The sequence below is a fragment of the Schistocerca americana genome, chromosome 3 (assembly GCF_021461395.2).
Source record: "Schistocerca americana isolate TAMUIC-IGC-003095 chromosome 3, iqSchAmer2.1, whole genome shotgun sequence".
NCBI lineage: Eukaryota > Metazoa > Arthropoda > Insecta > Orthoptera > Acrididae > Schistocerca > Schistocerca americana.
In genome coordinates this window covers 777,648,337-777,668,830 of record NC_060121.1, presented here as the reverse complement: position 1 = coordinate 777,668,830, position 20,494 = coordinate 777,648,337, and the positions used below count along the sequence as shown (strand labels likewise).

Genomic DNA, 20,494 nt, shown 5'->3' with positions numbered 1-20,494 from the left:
AACTTAATCTTTGTAAGAATCTATTACCAAGATGAATCTATATAAAGAAGTGCTACAAGATTTTAAAAGTTATTAGAGTAATAATTGGTACCATTCAACTTTTTGTCCTGCACATGACTTAACAACGCATTTCAAGAGACAATGCTCTCATCATGATGTAAAATTTATCTCACGAGGTTAAAATGCTGAAAAGTCTACCACCTTAATTGCAGAAATCATAAAATAAAATTTAATAAAAACATACTGGACTGTGGATCCTCACCTTACACTAAAATTGAAACTTCTGTCTGTATCCGTTTCGCCCCACACTGGACACTGCACCAGGTCACATCCAGCTCATCTGCTGTGGGACCCAGAGTTGACGCTTATGCATAAGGACAAGGAAAATGTAGCATCTGTTTTTGGCAAAATATGCATCTTCAGAATGAGATTTTCACTATGCAGCGGAGTGTGTGCTGATACAAATCTTCCTGGCAGATCAAAACTGTGTGCTGGACCGAGACTCTAAATCGGGACCTTTGCCTTTCGTAGGCAAGTGCTCCACCAACTGAGCTACCCAAGCATGACTCACACCCCGTCCTCGCAGCTTCACTTCTGCCAGTACCTCGTCTCCTACCTTCCAAACTTTACAGAAGCTCTCCTGCAAACCTGCAGAACTAGCGCTCCTGAAAGAAAGGACATTGCGGAGACATGGCTTAGCCACAGCCTGGGGGATGTTTCCAGAATGAGATTTTCACTCTGCAGCGGAGTGTGCGCTGATATGAAACTTCCTGGCAGATTAAAACTGTGTGCCGGACCGAGACTCGAACTCAGGACCTTTGCCTTTCGCGGGCAAGTGCTCTACCAACTGAGCTACCCAAGCACGACCCACGTGTGAGTCGTGCTTGGGTAGCTCAGTTGGTAGAGCACTTGCCCGCGAAAGGCAAAGGTCCTGAGTTCGAGTCTCGGTCCGGCACAGTTTTAATCTGCGAGGAAGTTTCAAAATAAGCATCTATTAGTGGCAAAATTCGCATCTATGTTCTGCGTTTTTTGATGATTACATGCACTAATATAAAAGATTATCATGCTACATAAGTGAAGATGAACAAAGCCTTAGTTCTTTGAAATTGACTGTTAAAAAAGTTCCGATTGGGAACTTTTTCACTGGATTGTTTGCTCCTGCATAAACTTTAACACCTTTTTGTTCTGAAATGGACTTTGTTTTCTTGGTTTAGCAGTATTTAAGCTTTCAGGAATGATTGTCCTGTTGAAGAGCAGCAGCATTTTCCCACCCGTGAACTTAATGCATTGTCGAATTAAGCTGTTTCTGGACATTAATTGCCTTTGCCTGCCCCTTTTGTGGGCATTCTTAGCTGTGTGACCAATGCTACAAATTGAACTGACCAGGTATTTAGCATAGAAGTAGAACTGAACATATAGTAGTTCTATATTTATGTTAGGGGAAGGATTTTGCCGCAGTCCAAAAAAGTTACAGATTTCATTTTCCGATCGCTATAATGCAGAGTGCGGCCATTATTGGCTATAGTGTCATATAGCAGCAAGTGTACACAAACTAGAATTTTGAGCGCCAGGTGGGAGAGGAGAGGTGCAGGGAAATAAGCCCCGTCTCCCTGTAGCAGGGCAGCAGCCTACAGCAGAACTGACGCATTGTTACAGGGATTGCAGATCTCTTTTGGTGTTGTAGATAGACCACAATAAGTCACTTCAATTTTTTCAAAATGCAGAAAATAAATCTATTTCAAACTATCTCTCATAAAATTTTCATATGGATACAATTTGCTATGAAATAGTGTCTATTAATTAATTTCACGTTTTTGCATTTTTGAGGCATAATTTGCATCTATTTCGCATTTATTGCACAATGTGAATTTTTCCGCTTCCTACTTATGTACGACTCCGAGGGTGGTTGTGAACTGAGCTGTCCGCAGAATTACTGCATAAGCGCAGCTACTGGTTCAACCATAATGTTGCCGCCTACATTCTCCTCATTTCCTAAATCTACAATTGTCAGCTTCTAGCTATTTGTTGAAAAGGTATTGCAAATTCATAATTATGTATCTGCGTTAAAATAATTCTACAAAGGCATTAAAGAGTCTCACTCCATTGTCATTATCTTGCACATTCAGAACATTTTCATATTTCTTCCAGAAAGTCGAGCTCCCTCACTTTCTTTTCTATGTGCAAGACTTGCAAGTTGTCTTCTATTCCCTTAAGGGAACAGCCTGTTTTGTATACATGATATGCAAAAACATTGGTAGAAAGATAAATAAGTCTGAAAGGTCAAGAGTTCATAAAATTCAGTGCATATCCCCCCCCCATGAACCATGGACCTTGCCATTGGTGGGGAGGCTTGCGTGCCTCAGCGATACAGATAGCCGTACCGTAGGTGCAACCACAACGGAGGGGTATCTGTTGAGAGGCCAGACAAATGTGTGGTTCCTGAAGAGGGGCAGCAGCCTTTTCAGTAGTTGCAAGGGCAACAGTCTGGATGATTGACTGATCTGGCCTTGTAACAATAACCAAAACGGCCTTGCTGTGCTGGTACTGCGAACGGCTGAAAGCAAGGGGAAACTACAGCCGTAATTTTTCCCGAGGGCATGCAGCTTTACTGTATGATTAAATGATGATGGCGTCCTCTTGGGTAAAATATTCCGGAGGTAAAATAGTCCCCCATTCGGATCTCCGGGCGGGGACTACTCAAGAGGATGTCGTTATCAGGAGAAAGAAAACTGGCGTTCTATGGATCGGAGCGTGGAATGTCAGATCCCTTAATCGGGCAGGTAGGTTAGAAAATTTAAAAAGGGAAATGGACAGGTTGAAGTTAGATATAGTGGGAATTAGTGAAGTTTGGTGGCAGGAGGAACAAGACTTCTGGTCAGGTGACTACAGGGTTATAAACACAAAATCAAATAGGGGTAATGCAGGAGTAGGTTTAATAATGAATAGGAAAATAGGAATGCGGGTAAGCTACTACAAACAACATAGTGAACGCATTATTGTGGCCAAGATAGATACGAAGCCCACACCTACTACAGTAGTACAAGTTTATATGCCAACTGGCTCTGCAGATGACGAAGAAATTGAAGAAATGTGTGATGAAATAAAAGAAATTATTCAGATTGTGAAGGGAGACGAAAATTTAATAGTCATGGGTGACTGGAATTCAAGTGTAGGAAAAGGGAGAGAAGGAAACATAGTAGGTGAATATGGATTGGGGCTAAGAAATGAAAGAGGAAGCCGCCTGGTAGAATTTTGCACAGAGCACAACATAATCATAACTAACACTTGGTTTAAGAATCATGAAAGAAGGTTGTATACATGGAAGAACCCTGGAGATACTAAAAGGTATCAGATAGATTATATAATGGTAAGACAGAGATTTAGGAACCAGGTTTTAAATTGTAAACATTTCCAGGGGCAGATGTGGACTCTGACCACAATCTATTGGTTATGAACTGTAGATTAAAACTGAAGAAACTGCAAAAAGGTGGGAATTTAAGGAAATGGGACCTGGATAAACTGAAAGAACCAGAGGTTGTACAGAGTTTCAGGGAGAGCATAAGGGAACAATTGACAGGAATGGGGGAAAGAAATACAGTAGAAGAAGAATGGGTAGCTTTGAGGGATGAAGTAGCGAAGGCAGCTGAGGATCAAGTAGGTAAAAAGACAAGGGCTAGTAGAAATCCTTGGGTAACAGAAGAAATATTGAATTTAATTGATGAATGGAGAAAATATAAAAATGCAGTAAATGCAGCAGGCAAAAAGGAATACAAACGTCTCAAAAATGAGATCGACAGGAAGTGCAAAATGGCTAAGCAGGGATGGCTAGAGGACAAATGTAAGGATGTAGAGGCCTATCTCACTAGGGGTAAGATAGATACTGCCTACAGGAAAATTAAAGAGACCTTTGGAGATAAGAGAACGACTTGTATGAATATCAAGAGCTCAGATGGAAACCCAGTTCTAAGCAAAGAAGGGAAAGCAGAAAGGTGGAAGGAGTATATTGAGGGTCTAGACAAGGGCAATGTACTTGAGGACAATATTATGGAAATGGAAGAGGATGTAGATGAAGATGAAATGGGAGATATGATACTGTGTGAAGAGTTTGACAGAGCACTGAAAGACCTGAGTCGAAACAAGGCCCCAGGAGTAGACAACATTCCATTGGAAATACTGACGGCCTTGGGAGAGCCAGTCCTGACAAAACTCTACCATCTGGTGAGCAAGATGTATGAAACAGGCGAAATACCCTCAGACTTCATTTGAATATAATATTTCCAATCCCAAAGAAAGCAGGTGTTGACAGATGTGAAAATTACCGAACTATCAGTTTAATAAGTCACAGCCGCAAAATACTAACACGAATTCTTTACAGACGAATGGAAAAACTAGTAGAAGCCAACCTCGGGGAAGATCAGTTTGGATTCCGTAGAAACACTGGAACATGTGAGGCAATATTGACCTTACGACTTATCTTAGAAGAAAGATTAAGGAAAGGCAAACCTACGTTTCTAGCATTTGTAGACTTAGAGAAAGCTTTTGACAATGTTGACTGGAATACTCTCTTTCAAATTCTAAAGGTGGCAGGGGTAAAATACAGGGAGCGAAAGGCTATTTACAATTTGTACAGAAACCAGATGGCAGTTATAAGAGTCGAGGGACATGAAAGGGAAGCAGTGGTTGGGAAGGGATAGAGACAGGGTTGTAGCCTCTCCCCGATGTTGTTCAATCTGTATATTGAGCAAGCAGTAAAGGACACAAAAGAAAAGTTCTGAGTAGGTATTAAAATCCATGAGAAGAAATAAAAACTTTGAGGTTCGCCGATGACATTGTAATTCTGTCAGAGACAGCAAAGGACTTGGAAGAGCAGTTGAATGGAATGGACAGTGTCTTGAAAGGAGGATATAAGATGAACATCAACAAAAGCAAAACAAGGATAATGGAATGTAGTCTAATTAAGTCGGGTGATGCTGCGGGAATTAGATTAGGAAATGAGGCACTTAAAGTAGTAAAGGAGTTTTGCTATTTGGGGGGCAAAATAACTGATGATGGTCGAAGTAGAGAGGATATAAAATGTAGGCTGGCAATGGCAAGGAAAGCGTTGCTGAAGAAGAGAAATTTGTTAACATCCAGTATTGATTTAAGTGTCAGGAAGTCATTTCTGAAAGTATTCGTATGGAGTATAGCCATGTACGGAAGTGAAACATGGACAATAAACAGTTTGGACAAGAAGAGAATAGAAGCTTTCGAAATGTGGTGCTACAGAAGAATGCTGAAGATTAGATGGGTAGATCACATAACTAATGAGGAAGTATTGAATAGGATTGGGGAGAAGAGAAGTTTGTGGAACAACTTGACCAGAAGAAGGGATCGGTTGGTAGGACATGTTCTGAGGCATCAAGGGATCACCAATTTAGTATTGGAGGGCAGCGTGGAGGGTAAAAATTGTAGAGGGAGACCAAGAGATGAATACACTAAGCAGATTCAGTAGGATGTAGGTTGCAGTAGGTACTGGGAGATGAAAAAGCTTGCACAGGATAGAGTAGGATGGAGAGCTGCATCAAACCAGTCTCAGGACTGAAGACCACAACAACAACAACATCCTGTGATACAAAATATATTGAACAGACAGGAAGAACACTTTCGTTCAGATACAAGGAACAAAAAGATGCATTCAGAGTGGGTAACCATGACAAATTAACTGACGCAAATCATTTATGTGAAACAGGCCATTCCCTTAAGTTAATAGAAGAAGACTTGGAAATCTTGCACACAGAAAAGAAATGGAAGAAACTCTACTCACTGGAAGAATTGGAGAGCGCTATCTATGGAAAGAAAAATGGCAACACTGTGAATGCACAAGGTAATGGCAATTGAATGAGATTTCTTAACACCTTTTAAAATTATTTTAAGACACATACATAATTATAAATACGCAAGCCTCTTTCACTGATTAGCTAGAAGCCAATGGTCGTAGACTTAGGAAATGAGGAAAACGTATGCAATCATTAGAAGAGCACTATGACTGAGCTAATAGCTGTGCTTACACAGTGATATCGTGGACATATCATTTCACAACCCCTGGAATTCTGCATAAGCATCAGCTTGACACTCCTGGAGCCCACAACAGGTCAGCAGGATGTGACATGATTTTATGAATGTAGCAATTTTGTTGGTAGCACTTTAACCTCATGAGCTAAGTTTTAAAGCCTGATGATAAGAGCATTATCTTTTAAAACACATCGTTGAGTTGTGTGTAGTAGGACAAAAACTTCAGTTGAATGCTAAAAATTAATACTGTATAAACAGACCAACCATTACCTCGTATCCGAAATAGATAATATTACATTTTAAAAGTTTATTCAAGCTTATTTCTACCTGCACATTCATTTATTCATACTTGACAAACCAGACAAGCTCAACCACAATATTTTGTTATTTATGGGGTGAAAATAAAGAAGTGCTAACAGAGGAATAAACATTCAGGTCCAAACACAGAATGTTATTGCAATAGTAAAGCAAAACTGAAGAGATCATCATACCCTATCCAGTGATGGAGCATAAGAAATAAAAGTGGAAAATCTGTCAACTTACTGTACAAACAACTTGACAAAAAGCAACTGTTTTGAACAAGAAAACTACCTGTGTGTGTGTGTGTGTGTGTGTGTGTGTCAGAGAGCGAACGAGAGAGAAAGAGAGAGTGTTCTGTCAAGTTCTATTTCATTAAATTCATGACATTACACTTCAGTACTGGTGGTGTAGCCATTATCTTTGCTCTTGCTTGCCTGTGTTAAGATAAACTGTATGTCAGAAAGTGTTCTCCATTGAGCATTCCTGTTAAAATGATGTGAGTTTGTCTGAAGGGAATCAGTTAAGATACTGTGAATATTTTAACCATCTGAACAAGTCTACAACATAAAATGATACTGAAATATATTAAGACTCTTACGGCCCACAGAGCAATTAAACCGTTAATATATGCAATGGTAAGTTACATAAAGGAGACTAACCTAATGTGTCAACCTTTCATAGTCTTTCCAGGCTACAGTCAAATAAATAAGTCCATGAGAGAAAGCTTTCCAATTTCAGTCCCCTCTGAACAACCATTTCATTTAACAATTTCCTTCATGTGGGGTATCACATCTGAATATATGTTGAATGTAACTGTAATGGCTCCACCTCGGCTGTTGCTTGCATGTATTTACTTCATTTGGTTTTGCAAGATTGGCTAATTTCGGCCTTACAGACCACTCGCAAGTGCTGTAGGTGCCAACATGTCGTAACATATATGACTACTTGACAAAACTACCATGTCCGCTGTTGAATACTACAGCATGTTGGCACCTACTGCACCTGACAATGACCCGTTAACATCGAAACTAGCCATTTCTGTGAAAGAAAATTAAGTAAATACATGCAAGCAATTATTGAGATGAAACCATTACAACGTCCTTCAATCATGTCAATGTTTTCATTAGCATAAAGCATACAAATGTATTAAGAAATAACATGTGATTATATGTTTGTTCATGCACGAGGTCTGTTAGAAAAGTATCTGAAACCCTCACACACTTTTGTGTGTGTGTGTGTGTGTGTGTGTGTGTGTGTGTCAGTTGATGGATTTGAATCTAGCACACTTGCATGAGCTGACCTTGAACCTTCATGCGTGTGTAAGAATTTTTTCCCGCATGTCGATAACGTCAGTTGCTGGCAAGCAGCAGATGAGTGAGGTACTGTGTAGTGGTCGTGTCAGTTTTTCCTTGCACAGGAAATGCCAAACAACTGGAGCAGTGTTACTGCATCAAATTTTGCCAGAAACTAGGTGGCAGCCACATGGAAACCATTCAGAAGATTCAGAAGGCTTTTAGCAACAATGCTATGGGCATCATACAAATTAAGGAATGGTACAATTGCTTTAAAGACAGCTGCACTTCGGTGGAGAGTGAGCCATGCTTTAGTCAGCCATCAACACGCTGATATGATCAAGTCGTTGCCAAAGGAACACTGCAGCGATGCGGGACCATCATGTGTCTATCAGAGGAATTGTGGAAGAGGTGGGCATCCGCATTTTTCTGTGACCAATGATTTGGCCATTCAGAGAGTGTCAGCGAAAATCGTGCCCAAGCTTATGACAGTGGAGCAAAAGCAACTTCGTGTTTAAGTCTCACAGGGCACGCTTGATTCCACAGCGACCCCAACTTTGTGAACACCATAATGACTGGTGAAGAGTCCTGGGTGTACAGGTATGACCCCGAAACCAAATCCCAGTTGCTACTGTAGAAGCATTCCTCACCACCAAGACCAAAGAAGGCCTGCCAACTATGCAGCGATGTTAAAGTTACACTGACTGCTTTCTTTGACTCCCATGGTGTGATACACCACTAGCATATACCTCAGTGTCAAACTATCACCAAAGAATACTACAGGGACATCTTCCATCGCCAACATGATACTGTGCAGCATGAGACCGGACTTGCGGTAAACAGAAAATTGGCACCTCTATCACGACAATGCTCCAGCACATTCCTCGCACTTGATTCAGACTCTTTTAGCAAAAAACCAGATTCCTGTGCTTCAACAGGCTCCTTTCTCTGTTGATGTGGACCCCTGCAACTTCTGGATGTTCCCCAAACTCAAGAGGCCATTGAAAGGAACATCATTTCAGACAAGAGAAGACATTATGGCAGCACTGACAGCCGAACTAAACTCCACTCCGAAAGAGGCTCTTTCGCCATACTTACAACAATGGTAGCACTGCTGGGAGAAGTATGTGGAGTCCCATATGAACTATTTTCAGGGTGATCAGGTGTCTAATGCCCCAGGTAAGCCAGTTCTTTTTTTTCTCACCAGCCAAAGGTTGGATACTTTTCTAGTAGACCTCGTATGTGCATTATTTTCAAGGAAACAGCTGTACAAGAAAAATGTATACTTATTACTAGAATGGAAATCACAAAAAGCAGTGTAAAGTTTATTTACCTCTCTCTGCAATTTCCGCTTTTCCACTTTCAGCTCATCTTCAACTTTCTCAGCAGACTCCGATGCTGCTTTGTAACGAATAACTTGGCTTTCCAGTCGCGCCACCTAAACACATATTTAATCCATTTTTAAGTAATTTTTATTTTCTCTGCTCCACATTACATTGGCTGTTATTACCAGCGGTAAGCAAGTCAAATTAAACTTCCAAAAATTTCCCCATCAACACCACCACACAAGCCAGAAGAAAATTACAGAACTGTGACACACTTCCAAATTCCCTACTTCATCCCTCTCAGTATTAAAAATAGTCAAAGTAATGCACAGCATCTTAATTTAAATGAAGCAGTAAATTATTAATAACTTTTATAGCCTTAATTACAGCCTTCTGAAGTATAAAACTGAATTCAGTTCCACTCATTTTGAACAGGGACTTCATTAGGAAGAGCACAATTATTGAATATTAAATGTGTCTATATAAATATTAATCTAGAAACAAGAAGTGACATACATGTCCACGATTTCACTGTACACACAATGTTAGTCAAGGACCAATATGATTAGGAATTTAACATTACAGTTACTTTTTTTTTTTTTTTTTTGCTTAGTCTACCCCTTTTCACCAATCTTTTACCAATTTCCAATTCTCTCTCTCATCTGTACCTTAATTCAGCGTATCCCTCAACTCACTGATAGCCAATGGTCCATTATTAGTGCCCTAGAAGTTGAACCTCAGCTATTGGTCCAATAAAATCTCAGTCTTTCTCCACACCTTCCTTGTCTCTTTAATCTTGGTTTGCAAAGGCTTCCCCTCTGCTCCACCTAAACTTCCTTTTTCTGCTGAGTGCTATTGACAGGCAGGGTGCACTGAGCCCTTATGAGGCCAATTGAGGAGCTACTTGATTGAGAAGTAGTGACACTGGTCACAAAAACTAACAATGGCTGGGAGAGTGGTGTGCTGACCACATGTCCCTCCGTATCCATTTCCGGTGATGCCTAAGGGCTCTCCGCCATCTAAACTTTCTTTTCTGCTGAGTGCTATTGGCAAGCAGGGTGCACTCAGCCCGTGTGAGGCCAACTGAGGAGCTAATTGATTGAGAAGTAGTGATACCAGCCACAAAAACTAACAACGAGTGGGAGAACAGTGTGCTGACCATATGGCCCTCCGTATCTGCATCCGGCGGTGCCTCAGGGATGAAGATGACACAGCAGCCAATCGGTAGGCATTGGGCCTTCAAGGCCTGTTCAGATTGTAAGTCTTCTCTCTCTCTCTCTCTCTCTCTCTCTCTCTCCCCCCCCCCCCCCCCTTTACGTCTCCCCTCTTCCCTATGAACCGTTTTCCTTTTAACTTCAAAAATCTGACTTCCGGCTACTGTCCCTCAACCCTTCACGGCCTCCCTCATTCATTTTTATGGTTACATCTGAATCTGAGGATTTTATAAGCTACACAGATATGCAGGAAGGGCACTGGCTTAAATGAAAACGATAAATACAACAACTCACTGTCTCTTGCAGCTGCATGGGAGGTGGGCTATGCAAAACATATGTAATTTTCCATGTCAGAATGTAGCACACATACTTTCACTCTTGCATATGAAAGTTGCAACCTAACCTCAAGGGCACCATGCAAGCTGTTGCAATGGAGTGACAGTTCTTGCCATTAAAATTAAATATTTAAAATATACCTTAGGCATGGTGGGGTGGTGGTGATGATGATGATGATTTAAATTTCGAAATGCATAGTGAATTAAATGAAATCATGCAGAGCATGGTGCTGCTATGCTGAGTATGAATGTTACTCTGCACACTTCACACCCTGTAAGCAATAACTGAAGGCAGATACTTTTACCATACATGTTGTATGAATATGTATCAGAACAACATTTATCAACAGCTATCTACTCACATTTGCCTGCAGTGTTGACACATCTTGCTCAGCCTTTTGCAGCTTGAACTTGTAGTCTCCCAGCTGTTTATTTGCTTCTCCTGCAAAGAACACATGCTAGCTGTTTAATGTGTACTAAACAACTTTAAGATTGTTTTCACATAAAAACATATGCAACGCATACCTTATTTTGTGTTTATATGTTACAGTCTGTCCTTCTGGCAAAAACGTATACATGATAGGCCTTCTCCAGTTTGAAAGAAATGTATATATTGTTTTAGGAGCAAAATCACACAGCAGATCAAGTCCTCAGGAGGAAGGCTTTTAACCATTTCCTCGTTTTCATCAAAGCTTTCGAAGCTCTAAGGGTTTCTGTTGTATCTCTAATGCAATAACAAAGTCATAAAAAACTGAAGCTATGGCCGAGAACTTCCAACGTACAACTCATCGGCGTGACAAAAATTAGCGTTCTTCTTCTTGATCATACAATGCAGGGTTTCACGGCCAGTATTGTCTTCACTTAAAACTTCTGGGCTGATAGGCCACGGTCGATGCATAAAACTCTCCCCTGACATTTCATCTCTGACGGCGGGAGACATCCTCCGAGGTAAAGCAGCGAACTGCGAAGAGAACTCGAGGAAGTGCTGATTGTATAGGCAGTACAGAGGGCGCCACTATCCATCACATGACGTCAGCTATGAGACTGTCTCTGGTAATGCCAAAATTCTCAACTGAAAGTAATCGATCGTTATGCTTCCAGTGCAACGCCAACATCCAATTTCATCCAGTTTAACACTTTCGTCTTTACTGTTAAAATTATTACGATGTTTATCAATCTTGATAGCCTCTCTAAACACACGTGCATAATAATGCGAGCTTTTAAATATGACGCTCATCTCGTTGAATTTTATTTCGTGGTTACCTTCCTGGTAAACATGTTCTGCTAAGGCCGATTTATCCCTGTGACCCAGGTGGCAATTCCTCTTATGATCAACAAGATAAGTGTTCACACTTCTCTTTGTGGTACCGATATAAACCTGTTCACAACTACAAGGAGTTTCATATACCCCCAGTGTAGCCAAAGGGTTTTGTGCATCTTTTGCCAATCTTAAATATTCTTTTATTTTCCTGGTGGGTCTGAAAATAGCTCCCCCCCCCCCCCCCCCATACTTGCTTAACAGTTTCCCAATGCGATCTGTGACCTTACTAATGAATGGAACTGTTGTTTGTCCTTTCTTCTGATTCTCTGCTTAGATCAAAGTGCTCTACCTATATCTTTGCTAGAATAGCCATTCTTCACGAAAGTTGACAGTAGTCAACTTCACTTTTGTGAAGAATGGCTATTCCAGCAAGGATATAGATTGAGCACTTTGCTCTAAGCAGAGAATCAGAAGCAACAACGAACAACAAATCGCCCAAGGGCAAGCTTTTTCTTCCGTTCAGTAGTTAGGTCACAGATCGCATTGGGAAATCGTTAAGCGAGTATGGGGTGGACACTATTTTCAGACCCACCAGGAAACTAAAAGAAAATTTAAGATGTGCAAAAGATACACGACACCCTTTGGCTCCACCAGGGGTATATAAAATTCCTTGTAGTTGTGATCAGGTTTATATCAGCACCACAAAGAGAAGTGTGAACACCCGTCTTGTTGAACATAAGAGGAATTACCGCCTCTGTCACACAGATAAACTGGTCATAGCAGAACACCTTTATCAGGAAGGTAATCCTGAAATAAAATTCCTTGAGACAAGAGTCATATCTAAAACCTCGAATTATTATGCACATGTGTATAGAGAGGCTATCAAGATTGACACCGTAATTTTAACAGGAATGACAAAGGTGTTAAATTGGATAAAATTGGATTCAGCGTTGCACTGGAAGCATGACGATCGGTTACTTTCAATCGAGAATGTTGGCATTACCAGAGACAGTCTCATAGCCGATGCCATATGATGGACAGTGGTGCCGTCTGTACTGCCTATATAATCAGCACTCCCTTGAGTTCTCCTTGCAGTTCGCTGCTTTACCTTGGAGGATGTCTCCTGCAGTCGGAGACGAAACGTCGGGAGACTTTTATGCATCGATCACAGCCTATTAGGCTGGAAATTTTAAGCGAAGATTCTTCTTCTTGTTCTTCTTCTTCATTGTTGGATGTTTTTACCAGCCACCCAATTCTGCTGTGACAGTTCTAGAGTCATTCATTCAAAGAATGTCTATGGTCAATAAACACCCAAATCGTCCATTACTAACTCGAGGCAATTTTAACCTCCCAAGTACAGACTGAGATGTCTATAGATTCGTAATAGGGGGTATAGGCAGACACTCGTGTAAAGTACTTCTGAACAAGTTTTTTGAAAACTTGTCTTGAGCAGCTAGTTCGGCAACCCACACACAATGGAAACATCTTACACCCTGTAGCTAAAATAATAAATCAGTCAGGAAGGCTAGGAAAGTGTTCAGCAGACAAGCATTGTTAGTATCTCATCAGATAGTGAACTGACATCACTTACTTCCATTAAGATGGACATATGGGAATTGTGTGCAAAGTTTAAGCAGGTTGTAAATCACGGTCCAGAAAATTATGTGCCTAGAAAGTTGATTAAGGACAGAAAAGATCCACCATAGTTTAATAACAAGAGTAGAAAAACGCTGAGGGATCAGAGGCTGTTGCACTCTCAATTCAAAAGGGAACACACAAATGATGAGAAGCAAAGGTTAGCAGGCTGTATGTCTGTGAAAAGATCTATGCGTAAAACATACAACTACAATTACCATCATAGCTCAACAAAAAATCCGGCAGAGAATCTGAGAAAATTCTGATCCTACGTAAAACCACTAAGGGGTCTAAGTGTTCCACCCAGTCACTTGTTGAAAGTCTGGTGTGGCAGTCGAAGATAGCATGGCCAAAGCCGAAGTTTGAAATTTTACATTCAAGAAATCGTTCGTGCAGGAGAATCATACAAACATACAGTCGTTTGACCATCAAACAGACTCCCGTATGCATGACATAGTAATAAGCATTCCTGGCATAGAAAAACAACTGAAGGAGTTGAAAACAAATAAGCCATGAGGTCCAGAAGCATTCCCAACTGGTTTTTCAAAGAGTACTCTACAGCATTGGTCCCTTACTTAGCTAGCATTTATCATGACTCTCTCACCCAGTACAAAGAACAAAGCAACTGGAAAAGCACAGGTGACTCCTGTGTATAAGAAGGGGAAAAGAACGGCCCCTGAAAATTACAGGCCAATATCCATAATGTCAGTTTGCTGCAGAATCCTTTAACATAGTCTCAGTTCGATAAATAATAAATTCTTGAGACTGAGAATATTATGTCCACAAATCGGCATGGTTTTAGAAAGAATCAGTTGTGCGAAACTCAGCTTGCCCTTTCCTCCCATGATAATACTGTGAGCTATAGATGAAGTGCAAAGGCAGGTTCCATATTTCTAAATTTCTCAAAAGCGTCTGACACAGTGTCCCATCCCATAGTAGGCTGTTAAAGAAGGCATGAGTATATAGAATAGGTTCACAGATCTGTAAGTGGCTCCAAGACTTCTTAAGTTATAGAACCCATTATGTTGCCCTCGACAGCAAATTTTCATCAAAGACAAGAGTAATATCAGGAGTGCCCCATGGAAGTGTGAAATGACTGCTGTTATTATCTATATACATAAATGATATGGTGGACAGGGCAGGGTAGTAATCTACAATTGTTTGCTGATGATGCTGTGGTGTACAATATGGTGTCTAAGTTGAGTGACTGTAAGAGGATACAAAATGACTTAGACAAAATTTCTAGTTTGTGTGATGAATAGCAGCTAGGCTACATGTAGAAAAATTTAAGTGAATGGGGAAGAATAAACCCATAATGTTCGTAACAGCATTAGTTGGTTTCTTCTTGACACAGTCACACCATTTAAACACCTGGGTGTGAAGCTGCAAAGCGATATGAAATGGAACAAGCATGTGAGGATTGTGGTAGGAAGGTGAATGGTCGACTTCGGTTTACTGGGAGAATTCCAGGAAACTATGGTTCATATATAAATGAGACAACATATAAATGGATGGTAGTGCAACCCATTTTTGAGTATCGCTCAAGTGTTTGGGTTCCATATCAGATCAGATTAAAGAAAGACAAAGATGAAATTCAGAGGTGGGCTGCTAGATTTGTTACTAGTAGGTTCGAACAACATGCAAGTGTTAGAGAGATACTTCAGGAACTCAAATAGGCATCCCTGGAGGGAAGGAGATGTTCTTTTCGAGGAATAGTATCAGAAAAAATTAGAGAACTGGCATTTGATGTTGCCTCCAACCTACATTGCACATAAGGACCACAGAAATAAGATATGAGAAGTTACGGTTCATACGGAGGTACATAGATAGTTGTTTTTCTCTTGTTCTATTTGCGAGTGGAACAGGAAAGGGATTGACTAGTAGTGTTATGGGGTACCCTCTACCATGCCTTGTAAGGTGGATTGAAGAACACTGATGTAGAAGTAGATGAACAGAGCGAAGTTAAATTTTGGAAAGAATGAGGAAGGAGAAAGTCTGTTACGTTATCAAATGAATAAAACTGGCATTCTTAATAAGTTATAAGACGAAATCACAGAAAATGGCAATCAGAACATATGACTTGAGATTTCGGTTTGGTTCAACAAACACCACCAACTGATTATAACAGCCAGTTTGAAATGGTAAAATGGAGGGAATTGCAAAGGCACACTTTTTACAAAAAATTATAAAATATTAAGAATAAAACAGTAACAATACCAGAGAAGGAAAGTTGCTACTCGCCATATAGAGGAGATGCTGAGTCGCAATAGGCACAACAAAAAGATTCACACAATTATAGCTTTCAGCCATTAAGGCCTTTGTCAGCAGTACACACACACACACACACACACACACACACACACACACACACACACACAAATGCAACTTGCACACACGTTGCAGTCACAGAGAGCTGATGAAACCACACTGCGAGCAGCAACACCAGTGCACGATGGGAGTGACTACTGGCTGGGGGTAACGAGGAGGCTGGGGCGGGGAGGGGGAGGGATATTATGGTGGGAGTGGCAGACAGTGAAGTGTTGCAGTTTAGATGGAGGGCAGGAGAGAAGGTGCAGAGGGGCGAGGGGGTAAGTAGCGGAAAGGAGGGAAATAAAAAGAAATTAAAAGATTGGGTGTGGCGGTGAAATGACGGCTGTGCAGTGCTGGAATGGGAACAGGGATGGGGCTGGATGGGTGAGGACAGTGACTAATGAAGGCTGAGGCCAGGAGGGTTACGGGAAGGTAGGATGTATTACAGGGAAAGTTCCCACCTGTGCAATTCAGAAAAGCTGGTGTTGGTGGGAAGGATCCATATGGCACAGGCTGTGAAGCAGTCATTGAGATGAGGGATATCATGTTTGGCAGAGTGTTCAGCTACAGGGTGGTCCACTTGTTTTTTGGCCACAGTTTGTCGATGGCCGTTCATGCGGACAGACAGCTTGTTGGAGAAAAAACAGCATGGTAAATGAAGATATTCTCCACATTTTTTGCATTAGCACGCCGTTTCAACTAATTCTCAGCTGTGTACTTCTATGTTTGTGGCGTATGTATTGGAAAATGAGCCAAGGTTTTTGCTTATAGTCACAAAGATGTATAACCTAAGGCAGGTCGTCCGCTTGTTATATATCCCGTAGCCTTTGCTGACAGCAGTAGCACACTCAAAATGTTCACAAACAAATCTGGGATAATCCGTTTTCATATGGTCTGTGAATTAGTGATACACAGCGCAGACATTCAACATAAACATGTACAGTACTCAGAAAAAGATTTTTCTATGTGTGTCACAGAGCACAGCATCAGTGGAAACAAGAGGAGTGATTTGATCTTGCAAACATGTACTTCACATACTGCTATGATAGTGTAGAGCTCTCTTTGGATTTTTTACATCTTTGTGTTTGACTTTGCTTCCTTCTGAATTTCCTTGTGCCTAAGGCGTCAGCTGTTTTGTGCTGAAGCACAAAATGTGATATACAGACCAAATTTCAAAGAAAGCTTGTCAAGCTTTTTCTTCAAGATGTTAGTAGGGACATCCTACCATTAGGGCACAAAGATTCAACCACATTCACTGAGTTGCTTGTTATTCTTCTGCGTATTTAAAAACAGTTCCATAAAATTTCAGGCAACATGCTTGATGTCAGTAACTTGCTGTCACAATATTTTGTGTAGAGTATTATGGCAAGGCTCTGCACTGAACTATCGCGGCAGCATGTTACCAACATCAAGCAGGTTGCCCAAAATTTTATGGAAGTCTATATGTCAGGAGAGTTTTATATGTGTCAAAACAGTTTATTTCCTTTCTAAAAAAAAATAGTTCACACATGTTTATCACTGAGACCGATATTTGCTGGAAGGCCCCTACATAGAATTTGTAACATTTTATATCAAACCCTGCACATTTCAACCTGTTGCACTGCATATAATTGAATTGCTTTCTAAATTTCAACAGGCTTTTCCCAATGCAGTATCCCAGACTAGTAAATAAATCTATGAAAATTTTGCTGGATAGTGCATAATAATGGACCAGGTCTTCTTCTGTGCATCATTTGGCTCACTGTTTGTGTCATCAGTGAAATTTTAAAACCATGCAATTAATGTAAATTTCCCTGCTCATTGCTTCACAGAATATAGCAAGTTTGCACAGCTATTCTCGTTTAAGTACAGTTTTATCTTATTTTTTCACACATTTGTCTTTTCTGTAATTTTGCAGAACACAGGCCCCATGTATTTTAGAAATCTGGTCCACTCACATGGTGTTTCTATCTTTTACTTTTCTAATATTGTTCATGATTAGTACATTCTCTGCAGTTCATGGCACATCATCTTCACTTCTTGCACTTTCCATGCTATTTTCATTCATACAGTCATAGTATGCTGGATACACCTTTGAAGAACTATCACCATCATCAGCATCAGCATCAGCAGCATTAGCAGCAGAAAAGTCACTAAATTCAGAAGCACTGTCCAAAACAGAGTTTCTATGTTTCTAATTGCTTCCATCTTCACAAAAGCAAAACAGCTTCAGAACCAACAGAAGCACAAAATTTTTCATAAACTACACTGATGCTACATAACTGAAACAAGTTGACTGCGATAACGGCATGTGCTTCTATGACACACTAATGTGCACAGAACAGCCATTGTGGTTATATATGTATAAAGGTCACCCATGATGTGAACTACGATCGTCAAATGCTGGTGAGCCTTGTGGCAGCAAGACAGCCTCAGCTTGTCAAACAAAGAGAATTGGTAAAGAGTTTCCATATACACTCCTAGAGCACTTGCTCACTCGTCTACATCCTGGATTGACAATATTCGGTTGTATTTGTGAAATTGCAGAATCATGGAGAATTTACAGAAAAAAATGAAACATTCAAAAGACATGAAATGCAGAACTAATGCACATTTTTAGTTTCAATGATGTACATTGAACATCCAAGTGTAACATAAAAATACACAGTTATGACAGAGGTGCCTATGAATTCATGAGTTTACAATCACATTATAAAGTGTGTAGTTGTAGCTAAAATTACCCCAAACTTTAAAAACAATTACCTAAAGCATAACCCACTGCTCCAAGACCAACAATTTAAGATCCAAGGATTTCATAACAAATTTATACTCAACCTTACAATATGACACGATATCTTATTCATTCTCAAAATCAGTGACAAAAGTTCAAAACATGTTGGGTATGCTTTGCCATACAATCTTTCTAATAGTAAATACCTGGTGTGTGTGTGTGTGTGTGTGTGTGTGTGTGTGTGTGTGTGTGAGCGCGCGCGCATCTATTTCCTAGTAACCCTTCCGCTGCTACAGACGTGTTCTCAGAATTCTGTTTTGAGCAAGGATTTGTTTAGCTATACTGGTTGCCAAATGTTGCAACCTGTGCTGAGAGATGGCATTCCGACCACTATGAAACACTTATCATCCAATTTAAAAAAAAAAAAATGAGCTGAAAAAATCTGGTTTTGGACATCTTACAGTCTGATATATCTTTGCTTAGTAAAGGACCAAATTTCTTTTCATTATTCATCAAAGTTACTGCACAGTATCAAAGTAAGAAAGAGATTGCACAAAATTTTGAAGTGTGTACAGAGGTAAAAACACATTGTGTAAACTTTGTTTATGGTTCATTTTATGATGTAAATTGCAATATATATGAAATGTAGGCAGATACTGAAATTTCATTTAAAATTCAAAGCAGAATGATATCTTATTCCATTCTAAAGTTACTGATTATCGTATCCAGATGGATGGTCGCCCCCCCCCCCCTTTTTTTTAACCTATATGTTTTCAAATTGTTTACAAAAAACCTCCAAAATACTCTTCATCACAACTAATACATTTCTCACATTGGTGCTTCCACCATTCGAAACATTTTTTATAGTCATCATCAGAAATGGCTGACAGCTGTTCCCACATTTTTTCCTTGACTTTTTCAATGTTGTCAGATTGGTGTCCTTTCATGCCTCTTTTCATGAGTGAAAATAAGGAAAAGTTGCACAGAACCAGGTCAGGCAAGTAAGGGGAGTGGGACAGTGAAAGTACACTATTTTTAGCCAAAAAATGTTTAATTGAGATGATTGTGTGTGCATGTGCACTGTCATGGTGGAAGAACCAGTCTCCTGTCTGGCACAAATCAGGTCTTTTTTGATGAACACTATTGCGCAATCTTTTTAACACTTCCAAATAAAAGGTTTGATTGATGGTCTGACATGGGGGAACAAAATCTGAATGAACTATGCCCTTGGCTTCAAAAAAGAAAAATCAACATTGTTTTGATATTTGATTTGACATGACATTTTTTTTAATGGTGTGACAATGACATCTTCCATTGGCTTGACTGTTGCTTTATTTCTGGGTCATAACCATAGCACCATGACTCGTCACCAGTAAATGACCTTTGACAGAAAATCTGTATCAGTTTCAAGCTTTCGTTTCAAAGCACGACAGGTTTCAACTCGATGTTTCTTTTGATTGTCAGTCAGAACATGAGGAACAAACTTGGCAACAACCCTTTTCATTCCCAAATCTTCCTATAAAATTCACTGAACCAAGCTCCAAGATACCCCAATAATCTCTCACAGTTGATCAGTCCTCTGTCAACGGTCTGTGAGCACAAGCTCTCGAATTTTTCCAATATTTTCATCGATTGGGCAGTTGATGGACATCCAGAATGAGGTTTGTCATCAATCAACGTGTCGCCATTTTTAAAATGGGCGAACCACTCATAAACTTGAGTTTTCCCCATAGCGTCATCTTGGTAAGCTGTTTTCGACATTAAAACACTTTCAGCAGTATTTTTACCGAGTAGAAAACAAAATTTCACAATTGCTCTTTGTTCACTTAAACTTGCAGTCATAATAAACGAAACAAGAACAAAACAGCACTAGCAAAAACAATCACTGCAGATGAACAAAATAAGCCAGGTCGACAACACAGGCGGCACTGAACTGGCAATGACTTGCGCTATACATGCCTAGTGGCAGACATGAGTACAACATAAGCTCCGCTCATGTCAATGTCATTCCAGTGTTTAATTAATCCCCCCCCGTACCCCCTCATATTCGAGATACCGAAA

At 40.2% G+C, this 20,494-nt stretch overlaps 1 protein-coding gene across 4 annotated transcripts in view; it reads right to left on the bottom strand.

The window, feature by feature from the left end:
* The window catches only part of LOC124606969 (leucine-rich repeat flightless-interacting protein 2), a 228,718-nt gene that overhangs the window by 7,917 nt on the left and 200,307 nt on the right, over window positions 1-20,494 (bottom strand). For all 4 annotated transcript variants that reach the window (XM_047139109.1, XM_047139110.1, XM_047139108.1 and 1 more), the window contains 2 exons: window positions 10,880-10,959; window positions 8,977-9,081 (listed from right to left, as the gene is read on the bottom strand). In XM_047139109.1, the coding sequence (XP_046995065.1) occupies window positions 8,977-9,081; window positions 10,880-10,959 (185 nt within the window). The remainder of the gene's footprint in view (window positions 1-8,976; window positions 9,082-10,879; window positions 10,960-20,494) is intronic.